We start from the raw sequence: 26,083 nt of genomic DNA, 5'->3' as shown, positions 1-26,083 counted from the left end.
GAGGTCATTTGTATTGTCCACAGTCCAATCGGTTACACGGTAGCATCGGAGCGGCAGGCCCAATTAGGAAACGGTCTCTCGTCTCGAAAGAATGGAAGACTGTTTCGATTTGTACAAGACATTCGGCATGCGTAGGATTCGCGATGGCGCAGGTATTCTTGATACCTTGTGCAAGGGGGCAATGGTGCACCCCGGTGGTTTGGAAACATCGCCAGCCGAGAGCACTTTATTCCACTGATCCCAGGCTGCACGATAAATGACGTACGACTTCAAGTTCTTCATGGGCCTCCAAGGATATGCACTATCAGTCCAACATTGCGTGGTAGACCGCCTACACTATACAATATGATATGGATCTCTTGATCTTGGGCCCATATTTCATGTCAACATTTCAATATCTGACTCATTGCTTCAAAGTTTCTTTGGCGGCCGACTGGTGGAATAAGTCCTTCTCGTGCAAGCTTGACATTGTGACTGTCATAACGCTCTTTGAGCGAGCAAGCATGAATTATGGCCTGAAGTTATCTAGGCACGATGCACGATGCACATGGCACGGAGCAAACCGTCCTATCAGTTCATCAACCATGCAAGTCTAATCGATCGAATTTCAGCTTCGATGACGAATTCCAGAAATGAGTTGTCAGCAGCTAGATGATCTGACTGCAAGTAAGCAAAGTGCTTCAATCCACTAATAAGCGAGAAGAATTGCCCTATAAAGTTCTTGTCAGCACTGTAAATTCGAGATGCGTCACTGCGCAGTTTTCAGTGGCTTTTCCACCTACAGCTGCCCCGCACTCCCCCAGTGCCCCGCCAAAAAGTCGCTTCACTTCTTCAGAGTGAATTATTTCGACCCCGCCATCGCTCAGCACTTTTGTCTTTGGCAGTTTAAATTATCCCGACCTTTGACCAGTTTGAATTTGCGTAAACCTGGAGTATACAAAAAACGACATGACTTCTTCAGACATTCCAACTTGCCGTTGGGGCATCATCAGTAAGTCCAATTGTTGCTAGGTTATTGATGTCCGTACTGACACTTTCCACTCGTAGCTACGGGCCTGATTTCATCATGGTTCGTGGGAGATTTGGTAATGCCTCGCACTGACGCCAAGGCAAATCACATCATACAGGCAATTGGCTCGTCCAGCTTGGGAAAGAGTAAAGACTTTGCAGAAAAGCTTCTCAAGGATACCGAGGCCAAGCCTGCCTTGTATGGCAGCTACGAAGAGGTCTACCAGGACCCAAACGTGGACTGCATATACATTGGAAGCCCTCACGGCTTTCACAAGCGAGATTGTCTCAATGCCATTGCTGCTGGCAAGAACGTTCTCTGCGAAAAGGCCTTTACGCTTAATGCCAAGGAAGCAAAGGAAGTTTTTGCCGCCGCCAAAGCAAAGGGTGTTTACATTGCAGAGGCCATGTGGCTTCGTCACCGTCCCCTGGTTGCAGACCTGAGAAAGCTGCTGTACAAGGACAAGGCCATTGGCAACGTGTTTCGGACAACTTCGGACTTTCAAATGTACTTGGACATTGCCGGACTACCTTCTACTTCACGTTACAAGGATGTGAGCCTCGGTGCTGGCTCCTTGCTTGATATTGGCATTTACCCCTTGACTTGGGCAATCTTGACGCTAGAAGCCGATGCGCCAGCGCAGAGAGAAATGCCAACTATCAAGGCCGCCCAGTCCTTTGTGGACGGCATCGAAGTCACGACGACCATCCTTCTTCACCACCCCAGCACCGATCGTCAGGCCATTGTCACCTCGTCAACGGAGCGAGCCTATGGAGCTACTCCCGCCTCTAGCAATACTATTGCCACCATTGACGGTACCGATGGGTTTGTAGAAGTGGAAGGTCACGTACCCTCCCACCCTAGATCATTCACCGTGTACCCGAAATGGACTGGAGACGAGAAGCCCAAGGGAAAGAAGTACGACTACCAAAGACCCCAGCAAGGCTTCATCTACGAGGCCGATAATACAGCACTAGACCTCGCGGCTGGAAAGAAGGAGAGTAGCATCATGCCTTGGTCTGAGACCATTCGTGTTCTCGAGATCATGGACGAAGTCAGACGTCAAGGTGGCACCAAGTATCCAGTAGACTAAAGTAGATACCTTCCCCGCCTGTCATGGGTATAATTCAACCATATGATTGTGGTTCTTTACTAGATGCCTACGTTAATTTGATCACACTTTTGACGTCACATGACGCATCTCATTGACTGGTTTATGAGAATGTGCGGATAGCTGGGATTCCGTACGATGAATGCTTTCGCAACAGACAAATGCTTTTACCAATGTCAATTTCCCTCGTTCCAAGATTGAAAATATACGGCACGTTCATTCGGCAGCCCAAACTCGAGATGAATATCGCCGAAAATTGCCTTGGCCGTTGAATTAGGTGAGCAGCAGTCTCCGCACCTGCAATAAGGTAACTACCCCAAAGCATTTAGCGACCCGTGCCTGTGCCGCCCGCTATAAATTTAGCGAATGCACTGCTAAATCGTCGGGTTTCAAGACACTGGACGCAAGAATGCAATTCCCGGCGAAAAGTTCCCAAACTGATGCATGGCACATGGAGTTAGTATACCAGCTCAATATCACATTTGCTCTGAAATGTATTCTACATCATCTTGTTCAAATAAATGACAAACTTGTACAAGTGCACCTGGAATCAGACCCATATTAGGCATTCCAGAATCGTACCAGCATAACAAAGCTCAAAAGTGACCCACGATTTCCTTGGGCTTATAGGGTTCCTCCAAGTACTTGATCTCCTCATCCGTCAAGGTCTTGCCCCTCACAGCAGCAGCCTCCTCAAGCCTTGATAGGTTACTGAACCCCACGATTGGAGTGGTGCCCTTTTGAATAATCCAGGCCAGCGCAACGTGGCTCATCTTCCAGCCCTTCTTTCCCGCGAGCTCCTCGACCCTGGAAATGATGATCGAGTCCGGAGTGTCCTTGTCGCCGCGCTTGGTCTCGAACCGCGTGCCCTTTGTGGATTCTTCTCGAACCGTGGGTTCCGAGTCAAGCGGCCGTGCCAACAGGCCGCGGTACAGCGGCGACCAAGGAATGAGGCCAACGCCCGTCTCGTGGCAGTACTTGTTCATTTCGCGCTCTTCCTCGCGGTAGCAGAGCGAGTAATGGTTTTGCATGCTGACAAACGGGGTCCAGCCGCGAGTCTCGGCAATGGTCTGCAGTCGGGCGAATTGATATGTCCACATTGACGATGCGCCTGGCCGCTGCATCAGTAGGCGCTTCCGAGGAGAGTGAGGGGAACGAGTCTACATACCAATATACCGAACCTTGCCGCTCTGGACCAAGTCGTGCAGAGCTTTCATCGTCTCTTCGGGCGGCACAGTCGGGTCATAGCGATGAATCTGGAGGAGGTCAATGTAGTCGGTGTCCAATCGCTTCAGACTGGCGTCGACGGCATTGAAAATGGCAGCTCTGGACAGGCCGCCCTGGTTCACATAGTCCTTGGATTGTTTCATCAAGTCGCCGTACTTCATGTGCATTACGCCAGGTTCCTCTCCGACCGTTCCGAAGCACTTGGTAAGCAAGACCAACTTGTGTCTGGGTATCTCATACTTTTTGATGGCCTTGGCTATTCGGATGTAAGTGGAACGTTGCTGGTTACAGTATCGAGGCCCAACGCCAATGGTCTTTCGGGGTCACTTACCGATCATGATCTCTGATACACCATTAGAGTACACGTTGGCGGTATCCCAGGTGTTGAGCCCGCGGTCATATGCACCCTTGAGGAGCTTGTTGACTTCTTCCTGGTCATCTACGACCCATGGTTGCCAGTCCTTGTGGCCTACATTGCTTCATGTCAGTGGGCAGGTCGGCAAAACTACGAGGCTTGCCGGCATTGGCACTCACCAAAAGACATGGCACCGAGAATGGGCACCGAGACTCGAAGTCCACATTTTCCCAGCTGTTGATACGAGACTTGGGTCGCATCGGCACTTTCCTGTAAAGACTTTGGTACTGAAGCCATTGTTTCGTTGTCTGGTACTGAAGATCTTGTGTCTATGTGATGAATTGCTAAACGCAGCTATGGAAACAGTATCCTACCTACATTGGGGTCCGAATTTATACGTCGTTCCATGATATTTCAATATCGGATTTAAGGACTTTTATCCGTGATGATCAATCCATCATCGCTGTTGCTATGCGGTGCGGGGTAGACTTGCGCCAGTGATGCGCGTAAATACGGATGTTATCTACTTCCGTGTCCGCCACGATGATGAATCCTGGTCATCCAATGATCTGTCCAGGCCATGCTCTCGAGTTTCACATTGAATAATAAAATGGTGATTTCGAAAGAATATTGAACTCTATTGCATGCGGAATTATGAAATTCTTTAAATACCAGATGGATCGGACACCAAGCTCAACTTTGGTTGGCGGGAACTACCGAAGCTATACTCGCGATAGTTGATAATATCCCGAGAGAGTATAGCCAGGCAGGCAGCCCCCACTTGACACTAGGTACCTACACCCAGTCTTCGAGGTACCAAGGTGGTGTCGGTGCAAAACAAGGGCATTTGGGACGTGCTCGTCCCCCGGGCCCACGGCAGTTGGATTCATCATTTCAGGTCCACGAGTCTATCTTCAGCCCACGTGTTTGACCTGCACATCCCTTCAAGCCACAAACACTTGTCCGAATCTGCACCGCCCCCAGTATCCGGCCTTTCACCAAGTGTTGATCCTCGAGATACATGCCCTGCACACAATTGAGAGCGATGAGGTGATTACACTCTAGCGCCAGGTTCTTCGATGGTAATTTCAAAGTAACCACGCAATGCCTCCGACCAGTGAATATCATGGCAGTCAGCCGTTGCCACAGGTCTAGAGGATTGGCAGCTCGTGTATATCAGCTGACTTTGACCGGACTCATGAAGTTTTACGATTCTCAAAATGTTTCCCATCTGTCATGGTCATTGACAAATTTAGGGGTAATCAGGTCCTTGAATTTTGAGTTCATTGCGTCATCCATTGGAGAGGCACCAAGTTCCCCATCGGATGAAGCTTATTTATGTGAGCAAGTGGCATCGTCAACGTCAACGGCCCTCCTCAGCATCCTCAAAAATGAATCAATTCCTCACTCTCGAAGATATTTTCGACAACCAAAGGCCGCAGGCTGAATAAAAATGTCGGCCAACCAAAATATTATCGTACTTGACTGCACCAAAGACTTGAACTCGGTGAAAACCCCTCTCATCGATTGCATAGCGGCTAGGATCCCCTACGGTGAATGGTACTATGGAATTGATATCGAAAAGAAGAATAAATTGGTGATATTTTCTGGTAATAGTCTATCTTTGTCACGACTAGGCATTGAATACGCTGATAAGAATCGGACAGGAGCAGAGACCAAGCCACATCTCGAGGCGTTGGGCGATGAGTGGAAAGACTGCATCGCCAGACCACCGGTAGACCTCTCAGTCAGTCTAAGCCTACCACTCGAGGACATAATCAAATCTCCAGTGGTTGAGCCCGTATTTTTCTATTTCTCCCATGCCGACCCCGAATGGGAAAGGTCCATGGAAAGGTCTGATAAAGTCACCAAGTATACCGCAGAGGGCTATCGCGGTAGCACCTGGGGCTGGGCTACTGAAGGCGTACATCACAAGAGTCTAGGCGATGCCGAGGGTCGATGCTTTGTCGTCATTAGTGGCTGGGAAAGTGCCAAAGCTCACGAGGCTTTTCGGCGGACAGACGAGTTCAAGGTTGCCAGAGGGCAGGCTCACAAGGGACTCATCAAGGCAGTGGAGTGGTTTCATGTTCATGTCAACAAGGCAAAATGATGAGTTGCAAGTCGTGGGGCGTATCTACCATGATGCTGGTGTAATGTTTATCAACCACCCATATTGTAAGGCAGGTAGATGTTTGTCTATAATTCCGTTAATCAAGCATTTCAAGAAAGGTATATGAACTCTGTCATGTTCTCTTTGGGAATGTGTACCATCTTGGTACACGTTTCCAAAGTAGACGAGCAGAGCTGACCATGGCCACTGTACAGTTTACCTTGGGCAACCAGTATCTAATCGCAAGGTCGCACTTGTGACGCTCATTAAAATGAGCAAGATGTATGATCCGTCCTAGAAACAGCCTCCAATCGAACAAGATCGGCACATTGGGCTTAGCGAAGCTGTGTGTCCCCCCGCATTCATTGATTTTCGGAAATACGAGCCCCCACAAACAAGTCCTATAGGCCTAAATGCCACAAACTCCACCATTCCAGTCCTGTTAGCCACTACAAAATATTCCGTATGGCCCTTCACCTTGCAAATGCGACTTGGCAGCGTCATGTTGTGTACAATGGAAATGTAGATCACGGTAAACGGTGCCGCTCCGAGGGCATTTTGCCCGAATCCCCGCATAGTTCTTGTATACCATTGCAATTAATAGGACTTGCCGAGATTATTAAATAGCACTGTAGTCCGTTTCAAGAGCTCTACAAATCATTGCCATTTATAGCGAGACTATAGTAGGAAACAAGAGCCATGACTGTAGCAAAGACATTGCTAACCTGGCTTCTGGCCACGGCAACATGTGCATTCGGTGCCATGTTTGATCCATACTATGCCAACTTGACATGGCAGCCTCCCAGAACCCTCTCAAATTGGTCCAACCTGACTGTAACCACTCCTACTGGAACGTTTATAGGAACACTCAACGACACTTATCCCAACGTGCGGCACTTTTTGCGCGTGCCATATGCCCAGGTATGTCGCATTCAATCAATTGCGTGAACATCTCAAATTAACTCGACGTGTTTATCTATAGCCGCCGGTTGGCGATCTTCGCTGGATGCCACCGCAACGTCCAAAGGTGTCCAATAAAACCATTGATTCTACCTACTTTGGCCCTGGTATGTCTGCAAGATGATTGAACCATATTCGATGCGACTAATAGTCTTTTTACAGCGTGCCCGCAATTTGTATCTGGCACTGCAAGTTTGTGGAACATGTATCAGCCTCCGAATACAGTCATTAACATTGGGGAGCCTACGAATGCTGGTGCAATCGCCTGGAGTACTGCTGAAGACTGCCTGTCTTTGGCAATATGGACACCTAGTTACGCAAATAAAACGTCCAAACTTCCAGTTGCTCTATACATAACTGGGGGTGGAGGTGTAACCGGAGGCATCAACATTGCGTCTCAGCTGCCAACAAACTGGGTTTCTCGGTCGCAAGAACATGTAGCCATTACAATCAATTACCGAGTCAATGTGTTTGGAAGTGAGTAGCCTTTTATTGATCCTGAATCCAATCGCTTACATGCTCGGCAGATCCCAAATCCAGAGCTCTGGATGAGACTTCTCTTACATTGCTAGATGTACGCGCTGCGGTAGAATGGGTCTCGGACAACATTGAGCTCTTTGGTGGTGACAAGGACAATATCATGGTGGGCAAGAATACAACGCGCAAGCAAAGGTCTTGACTAACACTCGACTTAGCTCTGGGGTCAATCTCAAGGCGCCGGCCTTACGCATCAGTACACCCTGGCTTGGCCCGACGACCCCCTCGTTAGCAGGTTTGGCATCATTTCTCAGCCTCCAGATGTGCGCATCAACCTCACACAGACGCCTGACCCGTATGCGGACTTTGATATCCTCTCAGCGGCTCTTGGCTGCAACTATGGGGATGATTATGAGGGAGAGCTGGAGTGCATGCGCCACATTTCGTTTGTGCAGCTCACCGAGACTATAAACAACTGGAACTCTACGCCATCAATTGCCTTTAACAGGTGCATCCGTAAGTGACCATAATCATGGCGAATCCCGCGTAGGCCAAGCTAATAATGAGATGAAGCCGATGAAAAGTACATTTTTACCAACGAGACCGACCGCTATGAAAAGGGGCTCGTGGCCAAAGGCCCTGCCGTCGCATCCAATGCTGCCACCGAGATTCCCACCGAAGGAAATCTCACCGCGTCAATCAGTAATGCACAAGCGTGGACATGCGCCAACTATCGAGACAGCGTGCTGCGACAATCGTATGGTCTAGATACTTATCGATATTTCTGGGCAGGTTGGTGCATTTCTCATGAGTAGATTTGCCAAAAGTATATCTAATGTTTTCTTTACAGGCAACTTTTCCAACATTAGTCCCGTCCCTTGGCTTGGAGCATTTCACTGGAGTGATGTACTAATGATATTTGGCACGTACATGCTGGATGTGGGCGAGTTACCGGAACTTGAAGTCGAGAGCTCAGAGGCGATGCAAGACTATTTGCTAGCGTTTCTAAAAGGCACAGCTGCAGCCCAGGGGTGGCCAAGATTTGATGCGAATGCGACAGATGGAGGTGCAATCCTAGAATTTGGAAATGGTGTTGTAGTAAAGAACCTCACTGGCGATTATATCGACGGGTCATGCTGGAACTCTTCTGCTACCTTTCCATATTATGGTTGAATGCAGTCAGTCCCTATTACCAACAATAGCATTGGGATTCAATTGGAAGTCTGTAGGCAAATGGAAGCATGACAGCTTGCAGTAGTTTATTCCTGCCTGCTGCACATTGACGGCTCCAGTTTGTAGAGACTCCAATCCATGCCACCATGATTGATACCTTGCCAATAACAGTCTTTCAAGACGGTAATGAGGTTCTGTAGACCGAGAATATGAGTTGCCCAGCTTACTGCCTAGTCATTCTCTCCGAATTTGTATCGACTGGCATAATCTCAGGACCCCCAAACCCATCTCATTAGAGTCAGAAAGTTTTCCAAAAAGGTGCCCTCTGCCATCTGATCACCCGGGAATACTGCGTCGCATATGCTTCGGGCCAGTCTGTCTACCCCACATTCTCAACGGCGCATCAGACGAAACAGGGGTTCTCGGCCGGGGAACAACTCGTACGAGTCGGCAGAAGCCGCGTGAGAGGGTTACATTGTGCACAGATTCTTCATCCTCCTATATGACCGGAAATTATCATTGCGGTATCATTTCCAAATCGACTGGCTCGGACATGAGGTGGTTATGCTCTGTCCAAGAACGGAACCCCCCAGCAATATGCTGCAGCCAAGTATAACAAGGCACTATACACCAGGATCGTGCATGCAGCGTCACATGCCATGTGTTGTCCTTGTTGCTAAAAACTAGATAAAAGCTCTGTTAAATCAGGTCAATGTCCAAAGAAATGTCGGGCGACTGCTAGCAGAGTTGTTAGACTTGCTGTCGACCGAAATGTTTGTCAATGTGATTAGAGGTGCCCTTTTGGGTTTATCACTTGGTGCAGAAGCACGTTCTCTCTCGCGAGCAAATAGCGATGCTCGCCAATCCAGTTCTTGCGAGAATACGGCCACATCTCGCAATTGCTGGGGAGAATACAGCATCGATACTGATTACTACCAGACCACGCCCGACACGGGGGTTACAAGAGAGGTATGATAGATTTCGCTCACTTTTGAGCATCAATTATCATGTTCAACCCTTCCGAGACTATGCATTGTAGCAAAATACTGATCCGAACCACAGTACTGGCTTACAGCCGAGAAAATTGTCTTGGCACCCGACGGATACGAGCGGGAAGTACAAGTCTTTAATGGCTCCCTTCCAGGACCAACTATCGAGGCAAACTGGGGAGATGAGGTTGTGATTCATGTCACTAATGCGATACCGGATAATGGGTGCGTAGTGGCAAACTGTAGAGGTTGAATACTTGGACTAAACAGATCCAGCACCGCAATCCACTGGCACGGAATACGCCAGCTAAACACAAATCACCACGACGGTAGGTTTTCCCTCCAAATACTAAACATTTGCTCATGACTGCAGGTGTACCTGGCGTGACCCAATGCCCAATATCTCCCGGGGAGACCGTGACGTACCGCTGGCGAGCAACTCAGTACGGGACAACCTGGTATCATTCTCACTTCAGCCTGCAGCTCGCCGAAGGCCTCTACGGTCCAATCGTCATCCACGGCCCAGCTACTGCCGACTACGATGTCGATGTTGGTGCCGTAATGATTCAAGACTGGTCTCATGTCAGCGCCTTTGAGGTCTGGGAAGAGACGCAGCGAAAGATTGCCCTATACCAGCCCGTCGCGGAAAATGGTCTCATCAACGGCTTGAACCCCTTTGACTGTGATGGATCAACTGATGCCGCCTGCATTGGGACGTCTGAACGATATGAGATCAACTTTGAGCAGGGCAAAAAGTACCTCTTGCGCATCGTCGGAATTCAAGCCGACGGGTGGATGAAGTTTACCATTGATAACCACAACCTCACCGTCATTGCAAATGATCTAGTCCCGATTGAACCGTACACCACGACCAATGTCATTCTCGCCAGCGGGCAGCGCTACGATGTCATTGTCGAGGCCAACCAGGATGTGGACAATTATTGGCTACGGGCCATTTATCAGACGGCCTGCAACAATAACGACAATGACAACAAGGACAACATCCTCGGCGTGGTTCGGTACAATGGATCTGACGCGACCCAAGACCCCGCGAGCACCGTGGACTCGGACATTGACGACTCGTGCGGCGATGAGCCCTACGACAGCCTGGTACCTTGGCTCTCCCACGAGGTAGGCGACAGCGTCATTGAAGACTACCTGGCGCTGGGCTGGTTTTACGAGCTCGACCTCGTCTTTCACTGGACAATCCAGAGCAAGACGCTCATTGTGAATTGGTCGGCACCCACTATTATGGACGTCTATGATGATGGCGGGCCGACACCAGACTTTCCCGACAATAGCAATGTCGTCTCTGTCGATGTGGTCGACCAGTGGGTATACTGGGTGATACAGGATCTCACGCTGGTCAATGCATTCCACCCCATGTAAGTAATGAAAACAGGTGGCATTTTCACATGTCCGCGATTCGGTGCAGGCTTTGTTTCCCGGTCCGTCACCGTGTTCCGGGAAATCAAGGCCGGACCGGGGCTCAGTCAGATGCCAGAAACAAACGACTAAAGCTGACACGGCTCAACTCATCAGGCACCTCCACGGGCACGACTTTTACATTCTCGCCCAAGGATCGGGAGCATTCCTGCCGGGCATTACCGCGCTCAACACCAAGAACCCGCCTCGGAGAGACACGGCGACTCTGCATGGCAACGGATATCTCGTGATTGCATTCAAGACGGACAATCCCGGGTAGGTATCATCCAGAAGCGTATCCCAAATTGCCTTTGCGTGTAGCTTACATGTTTGCAGATCATGGCTTCTTCACTGCCACATTGCATGGCATGCCAGCCAAGGGCTTGCCATGCAGCTTGTCGAGCGAGCTTCAGAGATCCCTTCTCTAATGGATGCCGACGTGGGATCCATGACTGATACCTGTCAGGCATGGAACACTTTTTACAGCTCGCCTGATCAGGCTGATGATGAGCAGGATGATTCTGGGATTTGATTTTAAACAATTTAGTTTATCTGCATGTCGTAGCTACATGGTGGAATATTAATGTTGTACAATCCTCCTAATCTACACAAAAAACAACCACCTTGCGCCTTTCCAGTTCTACAAAGTCTATAATATCAACTGCGTTGATACCCATGTCCATTTCTCGTTACTCGTGGTTCAGATGGAAATTTCCTTGCTGGCAAGTATAGGCTGAACCCATGGGACTGCACCTTGCAATGGCTCGGGGCCATATACAAAGTCAAAGACGGGTGACTTTGAAAAAGTAATAGCGCCCTTGCTCATGAAATATCTTTGGACCGTCTGGTTTGGCATGACATACTTGTCGACAATCTTGAGAATGGTGTTTTGCCAGGTGGCCATGGCAGTGGCATTTCCAGACTGCTGACATCCCGCCGCCACGTTCTCGTGTCTAGCTTCCTGGTACGCCTTGAAGGCGGCGGTGAGCTGCGCAGTGGAGGGTACTTGATCGTGGCGTTGCTCGGCAGACTCAGCTGTGGGCGAGCTGATAATCTTGTGCAACTCATTGACCAATACAACTACGTCGGCAATACCATTGTTGCATCCGGAGCCAGTGCTCGGGGTGAACTTGTGCGCCGCGTCGCCAGCGAGGACGATGCGGTCCCAGCTCCAGTGATCCACGACACCTTCTTCGAGGTCAACAAAGCCAGTGTACAGCTTGGCGTTGTAGGCATCGCGCACAGTCAGGCCATCCGTGAGAGGCAGGTGTCCCCATTTGTCCATCAGTGCTTCCTCGTCCTCTTGGCTGTACCGATGGCGCTCTTGTGTTGGCCGAGGCAGGCGTTCATACATGCCCATCACAGCGGTATCTTCACCAGCAAAGAGCTGGATGCCCAGGCTGTCGCCGTGCGTCTCGTGGGCCTGTCCCGGGGTAAGTCCAATGTTGGTGGGGAATCTCATCCACAGAGCTCGAAATGTTGTGAGAAACGGGTTCTCTGCATTAACCGATGAACCGTCTCCGTTTGATGAGCGCATTGCTAGTCTTCGCATCTGTTGGCGGACTTGACTATGAGCACCGTCTGCACCGATTATGATGCTGCCCTCGAAGCAAGTACCATCAGCGCAATTGACCGTCACTCCAGTCGATGTCGAGGTGATGTTTGACACTTTTTTGTTTGGCAGCATGCGTTCCTGGCGCTCCACTGGAAGTGTATCGTACAAGAGTTTTGTCAAATCATGCCGGCTAATCACTCTGGGATATTCACCATGACTGAATACGTTTAGCGATGGATGAAACTAAAGGGAATATTTGGATATGCTCACTTGTTCTTGAGGTGTTCAAAAATATTGGAAGTTCCCAGGTCGTTCCCCTTGTGATCGCAACGGGAAATGGCCTTGATCGGAGTGCTGACTTGGTTCAGGGCTGGAAGAAGACCTAGTTGTCCGAGCACGCGCAGACCCATTGGTGATAAAACGAGGCTAGCACCAGCGTCTATTGCAATAGTCGGCCGACTTTCGAGACAGACAAAATCAATGTTTGCCCGAGTAAGAGCGTGGGCTGCTGCAAGTCCAACTGGCCCTCCGCCAACAAGGATGACTTTGAATGTCGAGCTCATTTTGATGAGAGGTCGGGAACGACAATGGTAGTGGTTATTGTACCGAGGATAAGAAGATGATGCGTAGCTGCTAATTCGCAAGTGTTGGTTCTTTTGGTCTTGTTCATCTGTGTTGATATCTGTTGTTCAAAAAGGCATTTCCCATGATGATGGATTGCAAGTACTTATATACATGATTATTGTGAAGTCCTGCAAACATTGCATGTGTCGCATATTCGAATGCGAAGATTGGAGGTGGTATTTCTCCGACTCCATGCTCGGACTCGGGTCTGGTATTGACAAAGTCACTCGGCCGGGTGTTTGACAGACTAATAAAAGCAGTGCATAGTGCACCATGTACTTTTACTAATAAAAGCATCGCGGATCCTTCACCTAGTCAGACCGCATCATAGACTCATAGTCTAATCGTTTACGAGTGCGATGCGCTATGGTTTCTGAGGGGGGAACCTAGGACGCACTAAACCGTCAAGGGATGGTGACTGTAGGTTGGCTAGGACGGTAGGACCAAGACTTTGGGCGTTGGATGCAGGGGTGTCACAAGTGGGTTTGTCCAGTCGTCGCACTCGCTTATAGCTGGATAATCGCGCCGGGTGAACGTTTGAGCCCTGGATTAGCGACTATCTGAGTCTTGGTCATCATGGCTGTGGCTGACGGCTCGGCTCTCTTTCGCTTAAGCCATGCTCTAGAATATGATTTGGTTTCGCTTTGTGTACTTGTACTGCAGAATGTGAAAGCCAGAAAAAAAAAAAAAAGGTCATGCAGAAATATGCGCAGTTGGGACTTCCCCCCTGGTAGGACTGCATCATGCTGGAAGCCACCAAGAAAAGACAGGAGCAATCGGTTTCCGCGGACTGGCTGTATCATGAGGCGAGATGAAGTCATTGGAACCGAGGTTTGGTACTAGCAAGTTAGTAGGTCCTTTGGAGTCGCAGCACGTTAGTTCCGATTGCGAAGGAAGCGGCTGAACACAGGTCCGCTCTGACGGTCAACTCAAAACACTGCACAGGCGAATGCGTGCAAACTCTGTGCTACGCAGTCGTCCCGAATGTCTCTGCCCTGCGCGTCTGATGACTGCTATGTTCTTTTGATCATGAACAGTCATGGTGAACAGTGATGGCTTCATGTAAGCAGGTGATTGTATCTTGTACTGGCCTTTTTTCCAGCCGCAGATACTTGGCCAGTTTGTTACCAGCGCTGATGCCTCGCTTCCGACCCGATTTTGTGTATGAGTTTGCGAGTTTCGACGACACGGAGAAATTTCGTGTATCGGTTAAAAGCAAAATTGTCAAGTGTCTCTTATTTGTGTCGATATGAACTGCCAAATGATGCCATTGATGTGTGGTATCCAGCGGGCGTATGCATTCCGTGTCTGCTGTTTTGGACCCGAGTCCGGACATTGTAGTGGAGCAAGGGCACCAAACACCCGCCAAAGCCCCAGCGAAGGCAGCCTACAGTCGGAAACATCACACCATTGACAAGTTCACACTCCAATAGAAACGCACCACCGTATTCAACAGTCATGTCACAGAAAGATGGCGAACGTGTCGCTCCTCTCTGATTTGCTACCAGCGTCCGGCCCGAAGAATCATTTCCGGTCCGGCACTCAGCACATGTATCCTTGCCTCTCAGTTTCAGTATCCGACACATCACCAACCAATTGGAGCTGCTCCTCGCCTTTTGCCGAGACTCGACCCGAACCCGGACATTGCTGATTAATGGCATCTGACATGCACGCGAGGCTGACAATGTTTGATGGAGACTTGTCATATGGCAACTCGTCCTGGCTGACCCCACAAGCGCTCAATCCATCGAGATTCACAGCAAGTTGCGTTGCAGCGGAATAAAATGGCTACCAAGAATGCCGAGTTAGACTTCTCGAGGCAGCCCCGCCCAACTTCACTACGCTACAGGCAGAAACGTAGCCAAGTCGCCAGAGCCTGCGATGGATGCCGCGCGCACCGTATCAAATGCGACAACAACTTTCCTTGCTCAAATTGTGAGTCCCGTGGTAGGCACTGCAGCAATGATGGGACGGCCAGAACGTCGACCCTTTCGCAGGCTCACGATGAGATCGCACGGCTGAAGAAGAGAGTCGAAGAGCTGGAGGCAGAACTGCAGCGTGGACAGGACAAGCAGTATCCTCACCAACAAGCTACCCCATCGGACTCCTCTTCATCTGATCTCGCCAACCTCGAAAGCCATGATCCCAAGTCAGCTCCGCAAAAGGTTCATTGGCAAGGTATAGCAATTCGACCGACTCGCTCACCAAACGAGACTTGGTACGGAGCGTCATCACTATACTATTACATTCATCGCTTGAGCACTTATTTGAGCTCAACTTCTCGAGAAACAAGTTCTGCAAATAGCATGCTACCTGCTTCGGCCAATACAGGCAAGCTTCTAGGAAGATCAGCAAACGAGCCCGAGGACACGGTGCGATCTCTCAAACTTTCAGCAGATGGCTCAACATCCGATGGGGTTTATCTCAGTCCGATCCAGGAGGGATATTTCATCAGCCTTTTCTGGGAAACCTACCACACATCAGTCCTCCCCATCATAAACGAGGCGCACTTCAAGGAGCACTATCAGTCTTTGTGGGCAGAGTCTGGGGCTACGCGCAGACCGTCAGCGCTGGTCGACATTGTCGTTGCAATCGCGATGCAAGTTGGCATCGCCGCGCTGCCGTCCGATCAGCAGGGTGCGCTCGCAGCGGATGCGGATGCCACCATTGCCGGTCGGTGGCATTATCGCCGTGGGCAAATGCTACTGTCGCTCGAGGCCGAGAGTCCTACCCTAAGCACCCTGCAGTGTCACTTGCTTTGTATATGTTATCTTTGCGGAGGTTCGTTTCATAACATGGTTGACATGGCTTGCTCTCTTTCCGTGCGAACCGCACAGATTTTGGGCCTCCACGTGGAGAGTTCCGATATGCCGGAACCGGAGCGCCAACTGCGGCGACGTCTATGGTGGGCCGTATACTTGGTGGATAGCAAGGTCGGAATGAAGCTAGGCCGACCGTTTCTCCTCCGGGACGACTATGCGATGCCCGAAATGCCCAGTGACCGCTTCGATGCCGCCAACACTTCAGGTTCCACCTTTACACCTCTTGGCCAAAATGCTACCTGGCTAAGCTTCAACCTCGAAATGACCAAGCTATACATGAAGGTGCGACAAGCTCACACTGCATTTTATGGCAAAGAGACATGTGCGCACACCAGTCAAGGCATATGGGACGATGACCAAGTTTTGGAAGAGTATGCTAGATTGCTCTCTTCCCATACTAACGGCCTCGACCAGTGGGCTACTTTGGTCCCCGCCGAGCTCAAAACGAAGCGACGGACTGGTGGTAAACCGTTCTTCGATGATGGTTCATTTCTCGAGGTTGAACACTTTTCCCCAGCGTGGGTTCAGCGGCAGAGAGTATTGTTAGAGCTTACCTACCATCATCTTTGCGTCAATCTGTACCGACCATTCATCTCCTTCGCCGCCAGGCCAGTGATGGACTCGGAAGCACAGAGAGTCGCAACGCGATGCGCCGTACACGCGATATCATTTTCGAATATCGCACATCAGATTCTCTCAACGACTCCCATCCTCAACGGTTGGCTTGAGACATTCCAAGGGCAATGGAGCTCGGCCATGACGCTGATTGGGTTCGTGCTAATGTATCCTCATGGGCCCATGGTATCAGTAGCCAGGGCTGGCATCGATCATAGCATCGCAGTTTTTGACATTTTCGGAGCTAGCTTCTCGGTCGCGGCAGAAGCAGCCAGGATCACACGTGAATTGTGCAACAAGGTTGACGCCATTGTGGCGCAACGCAGACCTCGGCATGATACACTGCCATCATCGCTCGATCCAATATTCCCAACATCAGATGCAGATACAAATTCCATCTGCGGTAATGTGGTGATTGATCATGGTCTGATGAGCCTTGATGCGGTCGACAGTGCTTTCAGCATCCAAAACAACCTGGACGGACTGGGTCCTGGCCTGTTTGACATGGCACTGGACATTGAATTCTGGGCTGACCTTGACATGCTATGGCCACAGGCGGAAATTCCGACTGTACCATGAAATGGCGGTGCTCTTTTCCCATAACTTCAAGGTTTATAACTTGGAGATGTGCTGGGGTTATGTTGAGGGTTCCGGTAATGTTGACACTGGCGAGGCGCGTGGTCTTACATGAATAAACATGGGAGACCGCTTTCTCCAGCTGTAAGAGGTGGCGACAACGGTGATACCACATGAATTGAGCGAAGAAAATTCAGAAAACCTTTGCGAGCATGAAATATACTTCATGGCAGTCAGTAAACCTCTAGTAACAGTGCGCGATCCACTTTGACATGGCGTCATTTCTTCCTGTCCAATAGGAGCCACTCCTCGATAGCGCATTCTGTGGTCCAATAGGAGCAACTCCTCAGTCGCTTGCATGTAAGCCAATAGGAACCACTCCTGAAGTTCGAGGACAAACCAGTAGATGACATTTTCCAAGTTCATCGCGGAGTTTGTTCACGACGTTTGTACGACCCGCAACACTCTGACTGAGCACACCATATGAAGCATCAACGGCATGGTCCGGGACTCCGAGGATATGAAATGTGATGGATGCTTCATCAATTTGTATAAAGATGGCGTCCTTCCGCCAAAGATGGACGTTTCCTTTTTCATCATCAGCAACACATTAATCAATCTCAATCAATCAACTCTCATACAATCACTATTTCGCCATCTCAATCAATCAACTCTCATATAATCACTATTTCGCCATTTACAACTATTCCTCCTCCTCAACAAGACTATTACCTTACTTGAACAAGATGTCGCCACAACGCCGTGCCCTAATCAGCGTCACTTCTGCCCAAGCAACTCTCTTCAATGGCACCGAGACCACAGGTCTGTTCATTAGCGAGGCTTTGCACCCTTACAATGTCCTACGCGCTGCAGGGTTCGAGGTTGATCTAGCCTCCGAGACTGGTTCCTACACTCCCGACTGGCTGTCTCAGCAGCCCGACTTCCTCCAGGGCGAGGACTTGAAGACATGGGAGGATACCAACAGCGAATTCCGTAAGAAGCTCGACAATATGCCCAAGGCGGCAGACCTTGACGCTTCTCGGTATGGTCTGTTCTATGCATCAGCCGGTCATGCCGCCTTGATCGACTATCCGACTGCCACGTCTCTCCAGAGGATTGCGGAAGAAGTCTGGGCAAATGGTGGTGTGGTCGCTTCAGTCTGTCACGGGCCAGCCATCTTTGCCAATCTATTGGACCGCGCAACCGGCGAGCCACTGATCAAGGGCAAGAAGATTACAGGTTTTACCACCGAGGCCGAGCACACTATGAAGATTATGGACGATCTTCGGAGTTGGAACACCGAAATGGTCGAGGAGATTGCGGAGCGACTTGGTGCAACGTGTAAGTCTTTGGCGATTATCCTGTGACAATGCCCTTCTTGTTCATTAGCTGACTTTGAAACCGCCGCAGATCAACGAGCTCCTGGTATTTGGGACGACTACCATGTGATAGATGGTCGTCTTGTCACTGGCCAGAACCCCGCCAGTGCAGCATCTACTGCCATTGCTGCCGTCAAAGTTTTTGAACAGCTATAACTGAATGGGACAGGGTGGCGCGAGATGGATTACTCTTCTGAATCTTGGACTATGAATTCGGCAAAGATATTTTTGAAATCAAATACAATCATTCGGGACTCTGCTAGTTGTTCAACTTTTGCTTTGCCGTGACCAAATTGGACATATTGATGGCGAGCCGCTTGATGTAAACAACAGATGTCGCTTCCCAAGTTTACAGATCATCGTGAAAGATTTACGGGTTTATGTGACTTTGAAGGGCCCAAGTCTGGCAGGCTTTGGTCATCGCAGGCTCAGATCTTAGGGTGTCCAGAGCAACATCGGTTAATCCAGCGTAGGGGCCTTCCCCTCAGCGCTTTACTGGGCGGCCTAGTCCGTTCAGGATCAAATGGTAGAATTATTTTAGAGAGCGGATTAAGTGAGATGAGCTATGACTTGCCAGATGCACGATAGTTGTTTGCTGCACCAGGAATGTCCTTTAAGATGAATACGTACTCAGAACTCTACTACTCTTCCACCCTTCATCAACTCGAGGATCAACGTTCGCCGCCGAGCTAGCGCTCTCTCGGTCTGGGTCAGGAAGACGCTGAAAAACCCGTTCAACTGAATGCGGAGATCCTCGATACCACGTTGGTATCTATCAAGAAACTTGCTATCCCCCTGCATGTACGCTGCAAAGGATGGATCAAATAGGTTGTCGGCCCTGACATACCCGCAACCGTGCTCCAAATGGAGATAAGCTGTCGCGAGCTTCTCGAAGTTGTCAGGGTGATACCAACTCATGGCAACAAACACTCCCTGGATAGCGGATTCGAGATCTCGCGCAGCTTGGTCTTGAGCTGCGGTGATCACGATCCACTTTTTGGTATTCTTCTTTGGCTTATCTTCCTTCGTGATGTCCGTGAGCTTCTCGGGCCTGTATTCGTTTGGTAGACTTTTATATTTGGACCCCTTGCCCAGATTATCAAGGAACTTGATATATTCCTTCTTGGGAATGTTGCGGTTAGTATCGTAACTCCCTGTAACCATCGCTACTTTCTCAAGGAAGGTTTTGACGTCTTTCATCGGGTCTGGAGCGAACCAGACCTCGTAGATGATCATGGCCAGACCACCGAGGAGAGCGACGACTATATCGGGTGGAAGATTAGCAAAAAGCTTTGCACCAATCACGGAAGCAAGTGGCTTAGAGTGCTACTAAAGAGGAGAGCTTTTCAGGTGGAAACTCTCTTTTCGTAGCGTCACGCTCAAGGAGATATAGGAATATCGACTCACCCAATGCGAATGGCCCGGCGAGCGAACTGCAAGTCGTCCATCCTGCCAGAAAGGCGATGAACCCCCCAACAAGTAGGAAAGTCTCGACACAAGCCAATGAGAATTGGATCGTAGCAAAGATGTGTTGCGCTTCGTCATCAGGATTGTTGGGGTCGACCTTCTTGTTCATGTCCCAGAACGATGTGATCAGGTTGTACACGCAGCCGACGACAGCTATCGGTTCAAGGACCTAGTTTCAGCTTGCTTCCTAGTAGTCGGAAGGTAATAGACTTACCAACGACATGCAAAATTTTGGCGGCTCTGCCGATCAGCTTTTCGAAGATGCTGCGACGATCAGTATAACAGTCCATCGTATCCCATATGCGGAGGACGCGCGCAGACCCACCTGGCTATCTTGGTGTTCATGCCCTTGGTAGCATTACACACCCAGCTGATGGTCGACTTTGTGAAGCCATTGATGCCCATCGTGTAGGCCAGAACCCGAACACCTGGGTTTACTCCCTTCGCCAGCATGTTTGTGGTCTCCCCAAAGGATGCCAATACAGACATCCCGATCTCGCTGCTTGACTCTTTCGAAAACGCTTGTCCGTTGGACGTCGGCAGCGAGCTGTAGAAGTTGTACAAGGCTGCGCTGTGAATCGCTGACTGCACGAGTGTCTTGGCGCCGCCCGAGCTGGCAAACCACGCTTTGCTGTGCAGAGACGGGTCCGGAATGAGTTCGCTCAGGAGGGATTCTTCGATTGGTGCATGTTCTAGGTACTCGATGAACTGCCGAACCGTTGGAGCTTCGAGCTTCAGGGCGGTCGGCAAGCGCTTCGACCAGTAAGACAGGGCGTCGATGCGGAGCTTGTTTGTCGGGTCGGTCAGAGCGGCCAGGAGCTTGGGCGCGGAAGTCTGCAGAGCTCGCATGGAGTCTCGCGCTGTGTCGCTTAATTTGTCGAACCGTCCTGAGAACTCGGGGCTGCACTTCTTCATGTCCAAGTCCGACAGTAGCTTGCCTGCATCGGAAAGCTCAGTATCGAGTGGCTGGGTGTACGCAGGCTGCATCTGAAGACGCCCCATGAGCTGGCCAGCGATTCCATCGATCTCAAACTCCTTTGAAGTGGCGCCGGCGGCTTCGGCACAATGCTTGAGTAGCGATAACTTTTTCATCCAAATCGTGATCTGCTCCTTCCCGTCGATGGCGTTCTCGTCGGACGCGCCATGTTGTATTGTGTGGGCGAGCCATGTTTGCACATGCTCCTCCGACAGCAGCGTCTTCGCGTACGTCTTGAACCAGTAGGCTGGGAAACGTGTGAACTTGCTCCACTCGGGACATTTCTTGAGATAACCGAGCTCATAACAAGCCATGGAAGCGGCCCGGAACTGCTCCTGCAACGTGGCGATCAGTTTGGCATCTCTCTTTCTGTCAAGCCCATACGCAACCGCGGGATCAGTCTGCCCGGCAGGTATGGCTGTCTTCGAGACCAACTGCAGGTAACTTTCCCATCTGTAGATGATGTGCTTTGCGAGATCTGGGTCGATTTTCCCGTCATCTTTCAGCTTCTCCGCAAGTAGAGCAACGGCGCCACGACGGAAGAATTCCCTGTTTTTATCTAGAATGGTCTGCTCAGCCGGGGATAAGGCAGCTAGACCCGGTAGCAAAGCCTTGATGGTATCGTCGTCGAGTGATCGCATCATGATCTGGAGACCAGTATTTAGCTCGTCCAAAGCAGAGAAGTCGTGCTCGACCTTACCTTTTGCAAGAACTGATTGCCGTAGATTTGAGCCTCATCGTCACCTTGGACTATCTCTTCGCCGCGGCCCACATGTGCGATTGGGTCTATCTTATCCAATTCGTCAATTGTACCTCTCTCTTCCACAGATATGCTGTTGAACCCTGGAGGTGGCGCCACTTCGAGCGAGGTACCCTGCGTCACGCGCGTGGCAAAGGTGACAAAAGAACCTGACCATTTCCAGCTTGTATAACCAAACGTCATGACACCCTCCTTGAAGCACGCGTTGCCGCTGCCGAGGTTTTCAATCTCGATATCAAACTCATACGGTGTGCGGTCGTCGGCTACTTTGCGGTAGTGAATGACTTGATCGTTGCCGGTGGGAATGACGCTGACGCAATGCGATATGTCATTAACCACGCCATCGCCGTCTTCAGTGAAAGGTTTGTAGAGAATCTGCAACATGTCAGAAGATGGCTCTTTGGGCAACACGTGTTTCCACTCCGTGATACGGGACTTACACTGTGATAATTAATGGAAGTGACCGTCTTAACGCCAATGTAGAGCGTCCCAAATGCCTGGGGCCTCTGATCGTCACTGGCCGAGTCGACGGCATTCGTGTCGAACACCGTGTATCGCGATTCCTGCTCCGCAGATGGAGGAGTCTCGACGATATCAGATCTGTGATCAGAGGGTCAGCACCTGTAGGCAGAGCAAGCTAATCTGACGAGACTTCGACTCACGGTGGGAGCTTTTGCTCAATAGCAGCGCAGATGTTAGGAGCTTCCGTCATCTCGATAGAGTCGCACGGGGTTGAGCTGACCGTCCTGGATTAGCAAAGGCTAAGTCGAACGACGAGAAGCCAACATGTTTTAAGTGAGCGTCTCGAGGCCATTGCTCCCGTTGCGTGTTATGTTCCGTTCACGTTCTAGAACCTCGTCGATAGGCTGTGGGGTTTCGCCGTTTGGGCTAGATCGGCCCTGTCCGTTTTGAGAACTTGGCTGAAAATAGTTCGGCAATAGTCGGCACTAGTCGACTAGAATTGGGTTAAGCTTCGTGCAGGTTTCAGCCGACCGCGACTCTCAGCTGAATCTTTAGTGGTCTATATCCGAGACGGGGTACCCGCCAAAGTACGTATTTACCCCCCTAGGGAGGTATATTTAGATAATATCAATCCTACGAGTATGCTCAAGATTCAAATGAACTACAGCAATCACACCCGGCTACCTGTCCAGCCTACTGCGAACCAGAATGGCATCTAAAGATGACAGAATACGGTCTGTCTTTACGACGTCTCGTCGACATGTTTCGGAGGGGAGCAATTGGGAGAGATTCTCTAGCATCGAGATATGGATCGACCCTACTCTTACTAGCCATATTGTAGGTCGTTTTGGAGGGGCGAGTCATATTCAGCCGGTTCATCACTCATGCCCTTTCAGGTATTGTATAGAGTCGTCGAAGGCCCGATTCAGGACATCAGCGAGCACGTGAAGGTACAGGCAGGCGAAAAAGCAATGACACACGTGCTTACCCTGAGTAACGGTGCTGTTGAGCAAATACAAAGCCTTCAGCCTGGGTTTCAGATCACCCTCTCGGATCTGGGCGCTGAGAATGCTAAGTTCCGCGGCAACCTGGGAGAGATGGAATGGAGAGGATTCTGCTGCGCCACAAGCACTATCCCGTTCGCCACGATGACAGAAGGCGAAAGGCCAATTGCCGACAACGTGAAGAGATTTCTTGACATCTCCCCTTTGGTCGGAAAGACGGATGATCAAGGCAGATCCACCACCATCGACCAAGCCCGGGATTGGGCAACGGATATCTTCCACGAGATGATACAGCATTCACTCTCAGATAGCGACCGCAGGTTTTTCTTTCAAAACTTCAAAGTGCTGGGCGGACTCTTCCGATCGCAGCATCTAGGCGACCAGGCACTTCCGACGCTTCTGACGGATTCATCAAGCGCCCTGTGCTTGAGCTCAACGGTTAGCCGCAATTACCTAACCCTCCATCGCGCCGCAGTCTTATCGATGTGTAAAGCTCTCAAGTCGAGCGAGTGGCTCCAAGAGAAGTATCGCAGTGGGATTAGCGATAAAGCGGAAGAGGGCCTGACAACGTTGCAAGCCCTAGCATCGAAACGACGGGAACAGCTACAGTCTGAAACAGAGATATCGTTTCACAACCAGTATCTGGATGCAATGAACATTTCGTACTTTGCTGCATACCTCTGCTCCAATCCTGCGCTTGTGGAGTTCTTGCGCGAGCCCGACGCCATGTTCAAACAGGTCCGGGACGTGTTGAATTCTCCGAACTATTTGGCTCATTGGCTGCCCAAGCTGATTGACGCCGGAAAAGACAAGACGGCTCGGACTCTCAAGATGCGGCTCTCCATCATCCATGACAAGCTGGTGCTTCTTTTGAAGATGGCCAATCCATTGGCTGCACCATGGCAGAATGAAGGTGCTGAATACAAAGAAGTGAACGCCACCGTCAATAAATTGGTGGATGCAGCCAAAGAGTCTGGTTTGATCGATCTGACCAACATCCATTTGGAAACGGAGGTAAGCAGCCTTTTCTACCTGAGTCTCCATGGTCCCATCTTTGTGCGCCCGGCACAACACATGATCCTTGCAAATGCCAAACTAATTCTGACAACCTGGACCCTAGATACTTGACTTGAGAATCGACGGCTGGGCCATGGTCGACACACAGATCCTATCTATGCGTAAAGTCATCACATCCTCTCACATGCCAGCCCAATACTGACACAATGGGCAGAAATTACGAATCAAAGCCTACATGGGATGGGTGAATATTCGGTCCCATTTGACTATGTCGGGAATCAGACCAACACGTTCCTCAAGGACGAAGCCACGCCTTTGGGGCTATACACCGCGCCAGGTTTCCTCTCGGATTGCACATTGATGTAGGACAGAGCCTACTCAGATTGAGCAATGTGGTGTCTGCCATGCCCTATCCTGGCTGAGCATAGAGTGCGTTCCTCCGCCAGACTTCCAAGGCATTGCAGGTTTGTCCTCCCCACCATTCAGCCTGAGTACCGTGTGAGAAACTCCATGATCTCTGTGTCGTGGTTCCTTGTATAGTGGGCTCGTGCAGGGCGGACTAGACAAGATGGAGTGGTGGCTTGTGGTTTTCAGTGGCTGTGGACAGCCACACGTCTGTTTAGTTCAATTCTTGCACCTAGCTGTCGGAAAATAAACGCTCCTTTTTGCAGGAATTTGGTTCCCTGCAGTGGTGGGGTCGTGTCAGGCACGATTTAATAGTAAGGCTATCTGGTTCTCCCACTGTGTCTCTCAGCGCGGGCCATTTCCACGCCGTCTTGGTATCCCGAGTAGTTGTTCTCGAAGGCCTCAAGTAGATCATCGTCCAAGATATCACTTCGCGGCACCCACGACGAGGAACCATATTCTAACCACCTAACGAGAAACACATCTTTCTTCCATCTCTCCAGTATACAGTCGATGGCATAGCTAGGAGGCTCTGGGGTGCTTTCTCGGTGGCCTGTAACATCACCCGGGGTACCTCCGCCAAGCACTAATGGACTGCAGGCTTCTGGTATCGAGGTCGGTGGCGTTGGTGGCGCTCCACGCAAGAGCTCTGGGTCGATGAGGTCCGTTGAAACGGGTGATGTCGCGTTGTCGGAGACATGGTACGGTGATAGCGGCCCTAGGCATTCGAATTCCTCGCTTCCAGCTCGCAAGCGCGATCCAGGTTGGGCTTTTTGCATTTTTGTTGTATTATCTTTGTGGCGTATTCCAGTTATATGATGTATTCTAGATCAATTCTTAATCAATGAACAACACCTAGTATTTGGCAATAATTCCTCTACATGTATTTCATATCTGGCCGGAGATTCTGGAGTTTCCGGAGCTCATGGTCCGGCGCGGTCGTGAACGCGCATCGTCCAACATCACCCTTTACCTGAATGACACCCCATTGAACAGGTAAAAGATATCCATTCTCCCGATCCCCTTCTAGCCCATGGCAAGCAGCGCTGATCGCACGACTGTTGGTTGAGACCATACTCATTGTGCCGTCGTATGTTGGACTTGGAGGGACTTTCTGGGACTTGCCAGACCTTCCTTTGGAAATGAGCCCAAACACGGACGAACTAACGCCATGTTGAAGGTGTACATTGACCTATCTTTCATTTCCGTCATGGTAGATGACAATGGTGAACTAAGCGAGTGCTCGGCTGAACACCAAGGCCCAGCCTGTTGACACAGGGAGCTTTCTGCGCCAACATCCCGTCAAGCGCTTCCAGGAACTTTTGAGAATTTTTAATAGACTGATGAGAGTGGCTGCAGCTAAATTTGGGGCACAGATACTGTTCCTGAAGTAAAGAACCGCTGCTAAATCAAAGATCTTTCGTGTGGTTCGCGTACCAGCTCCGCATGTATTGATCGGGCGGCAAATTCAGGCGTAGAGATTTGGGGGCTGACCTAACCCTATTTGAAAGCCTGCAGCAGTGTTGTCCAATAAGAATAGCCGAGCCATGCATTCAATGCATCCTTCTCGGCGCAATACCTAGCC

General features: G+C 50.3%; 11 protein-coding genes across 11 annotated transcripts; 7 read left to right on the top strand and 4 right to left on the bottom strand.

Moving 5' to 3' along the window:
• Window positions 1-948: 948 nt before the first annotated feature.
• On the top strand, window positions 949-2,102 carry PFICI_12008 (uncharacterized protein; the record flags this gene model as incomplete). Its single annotated transcript, XM_007840589.1, has 2 exons — window positions 949-991; window positions 1,048-2,102. 2 exons carry the CDS (start codon window positions 949-951, stop codon window positions 2,100-2,102), a joined length of 1,098 nt encoding a protein of 365 aa, XP_007838780.1.
• A 614-nt stretch (window positions 2,103-2,716) lies between these two features.
• Window positions 2,717-3,999, bottom strand: PFICI_12007 (uncharacterized protein; the record flags this gene model as incomplete). The annotated part of the gene is made up of 4 exons (XM_007840588.1): window positions 2,717-3,231; window positions 3,289-3,603; window positions 3,679-3,816; window positions 3,882-3,999. 4 exons carry the CDS (start codon window positions 3,997-3,999, stop codon window positions 2,717-2,719), a joined length of 1,086 nt encoding a protein of 361 aa, XP_007838779.1.
• A 1,156-nt stretch (window positions 4,000-5,155) lies between these two features.
• PFICI_12006 (uncharacterized protein) lies at window positions 5,156-5,812 on the top strand (the record flags this gene model as incomplete). The annotated part of the gene is made up of 1 exon (XM_007840587.1): window positions 5,156-5,812. The coding sequence occupies one exon, from the start codon at window positions 5,156-5,158 to the stop codon at window positions 5,810-5,812; it is 657 nt and encodes a 218-aa protein (XP_007838778.1).
• Window positions 5,813-6,511: 699 nt separating this feature from the next.
• Window positions 6,512-8,422, top strand: PFICI_12005 (uncharacterized protein; the record flags this gene model as incomplete). Its single annotated transcript, XM_007840586.1, has 7 exons — window positions 6,512-6,733; window positions 6,795-6,879; window positions 6,935-7,249; window positions 7,300-7,415; window positions 7,468-7,765; window positions 7,823-8,041; window positions 8,100-8,422. The coding sequence occupies 7 exons, from the start codon at window positions 6,512-6,514 to the stop codon at window positions 8,420-8,422; spliced, it is 1,578 nt and encodes a 525-aa protein (XP_007838777.1).
• A 771-nt stretch (window positions 8,423-9,193) lies between these two features.
• On the top strand, window positions 9,194-11,368 carry PFICI_12004 (uncharacterized protein; the record flags this gene model as incomplete). Its single annotated transcript, XM_007840585.1, has 6 exons — window positions 9,194-9,391; window positions 9,485-9,636; window positions 9,688-9,740; window positions 9,785-10,796; window positions 10,954-11,112; window positions 11,173-11,368. The coding sequence occupies 6 exons, from the start codon at window positions 9,194-9,196 to the stop codon at window positions 11,366-11,368; spliced, it is 1,770 nt and encodes a 589-aa protein (XP_007838776.1).
• A 168-nt stretch (window positions 11,369-11,536) lies between these two features.
• On the bottom strand, window positions 11,537-12,954 carry PFICI_12003 (uncharacterized protein; the record flags this gene model as incomplete). The annotated part of the gene is made up of 2 exons (XM_007840584.1): window positions 11,537-12,608; window positions 12,662-12,954. 2 exons carry the CDS (start codon window positions 12,952-12,954, stop codon window positions 11,537-11,539), a joined length of 1,365 nt encoding a protein of 454 aa, XP_007838775.1.
• A 1,845-nt stretch (window positions 12,955-14,799) lies between these two features.
• PFICI_12002 (uncharacterized protein) lies at window positions 14,800-17,031 on the top strand (the record flags this gene model as incomplete). The annotated part of the gene is made up of 1 exon (XM_007840583.1): window positions 14,800-17,031. The coding sequence occupies one exon, from the start codon at window positions 14,800-14,802 to the stop codon at window positions 17,029-17,031; it is 2,232 nt and encodes a 743-aa protein (XP_007838774.1).
• A 743-nt stretch (window positions 17,032-17,774) lies between these two features.
• Window positions 17,775-18,563, top strand: PFICI_12001 (uncharacterized protein; the record flags this gene model as incomplete). Its single annotated transcript, XM_007840582.1, has 2 exons — window positions 17,775-18,369; window positions 18,439-18,563. The coding sequence occupies 2 exons, from the start codon at window positions 17,775-17,777 to the stop codon at window positions 18,561-18,563; spliced, it is 720 nt and encodes a 239-aa protein (XP_007838773.1).
• A 474-nt stretch (window positions 18,564-19,037) lies between these two features.
• PFICI_12000 (uncharacterized protein) lies at window positions 19,038-22,322 on the bottom strand (the record flags this gene model as incomplete). The annotated part of the gene is made up of 7 exons (XM_007840581.1): window positions 19,038-19,669; window positions 19,815-20,027; window positions 20,089-20,138; window positions 20,200-21,497; window positions 21,551-21,985; window positions 22,051-22,210; window positions 22,273-22,322. 7 exons carry the CDS (start codon window positions 22,320-22,322, stop codon window positions 19,038-19,040), a joined length of 2,838 nt encoding a protein of 945 aa, XP_007838772.1.
• Window positions 22,323-22,780: 458 nt separating this feature from the next.
• PFICI_11999 (uncharacterized protein) lies at window positions 22,781-24,295 on the top strand (the record flags this gene model as incomplete). Its single annotated transcript, XM_007840580.1, has 3 exons — window positions 22,781-22,909; window positions 22,969-24,090; window positions 24,197-24,295. The coding sequence occupies 3 exons, from the start codon at window positions 22,781-22,783 to the stop codon at window positions 24,293-24,295; spliced, it is 1,350 nt and encodes a 449-aa protein (XP_007838771.1).
• Window positions 24,296-24,818: 523 nt separating this feature from the next.
• On the bottom strand, window positions 24,819-25,277 carry PFICI_11998 (uncharacterized protein; the record flags this gene model as incomplete). The annotated part of the gene is made up of 1 exon (XM_007840579.1): window positions 24,819-25,277. The coding sequence occupies one exon, from the start codon at window positions 25,275-25,277 to the stop codon at window positions 24,819-24,821; it is 459 nt and encodes a 152-aa protein (XP_007838770.1).
• Between the last annotated feature and the right edge of the window lie 806 nt (window positions 25,278-26,083).

This window comes from Pestalotiopsis fici (assembly GCF_000516985.1).
Source record: "Pestalotiopsis fici W106-1 unplaced genomic scaffold PFICI_Scf_9, whole genome shotgun sequence".
In the NCBI taxonomy this organism is placed as follows: Eukaryota; Fungi; Ascomycota; class Sordariomycetes; order Amphisphaeriales; family Sporocadaceae; genus Pestalotiopsis; species Pestalotiopsis fici.
This window is presented reverse-complemented; position numbering and strand designations above follow the sequence as displayed.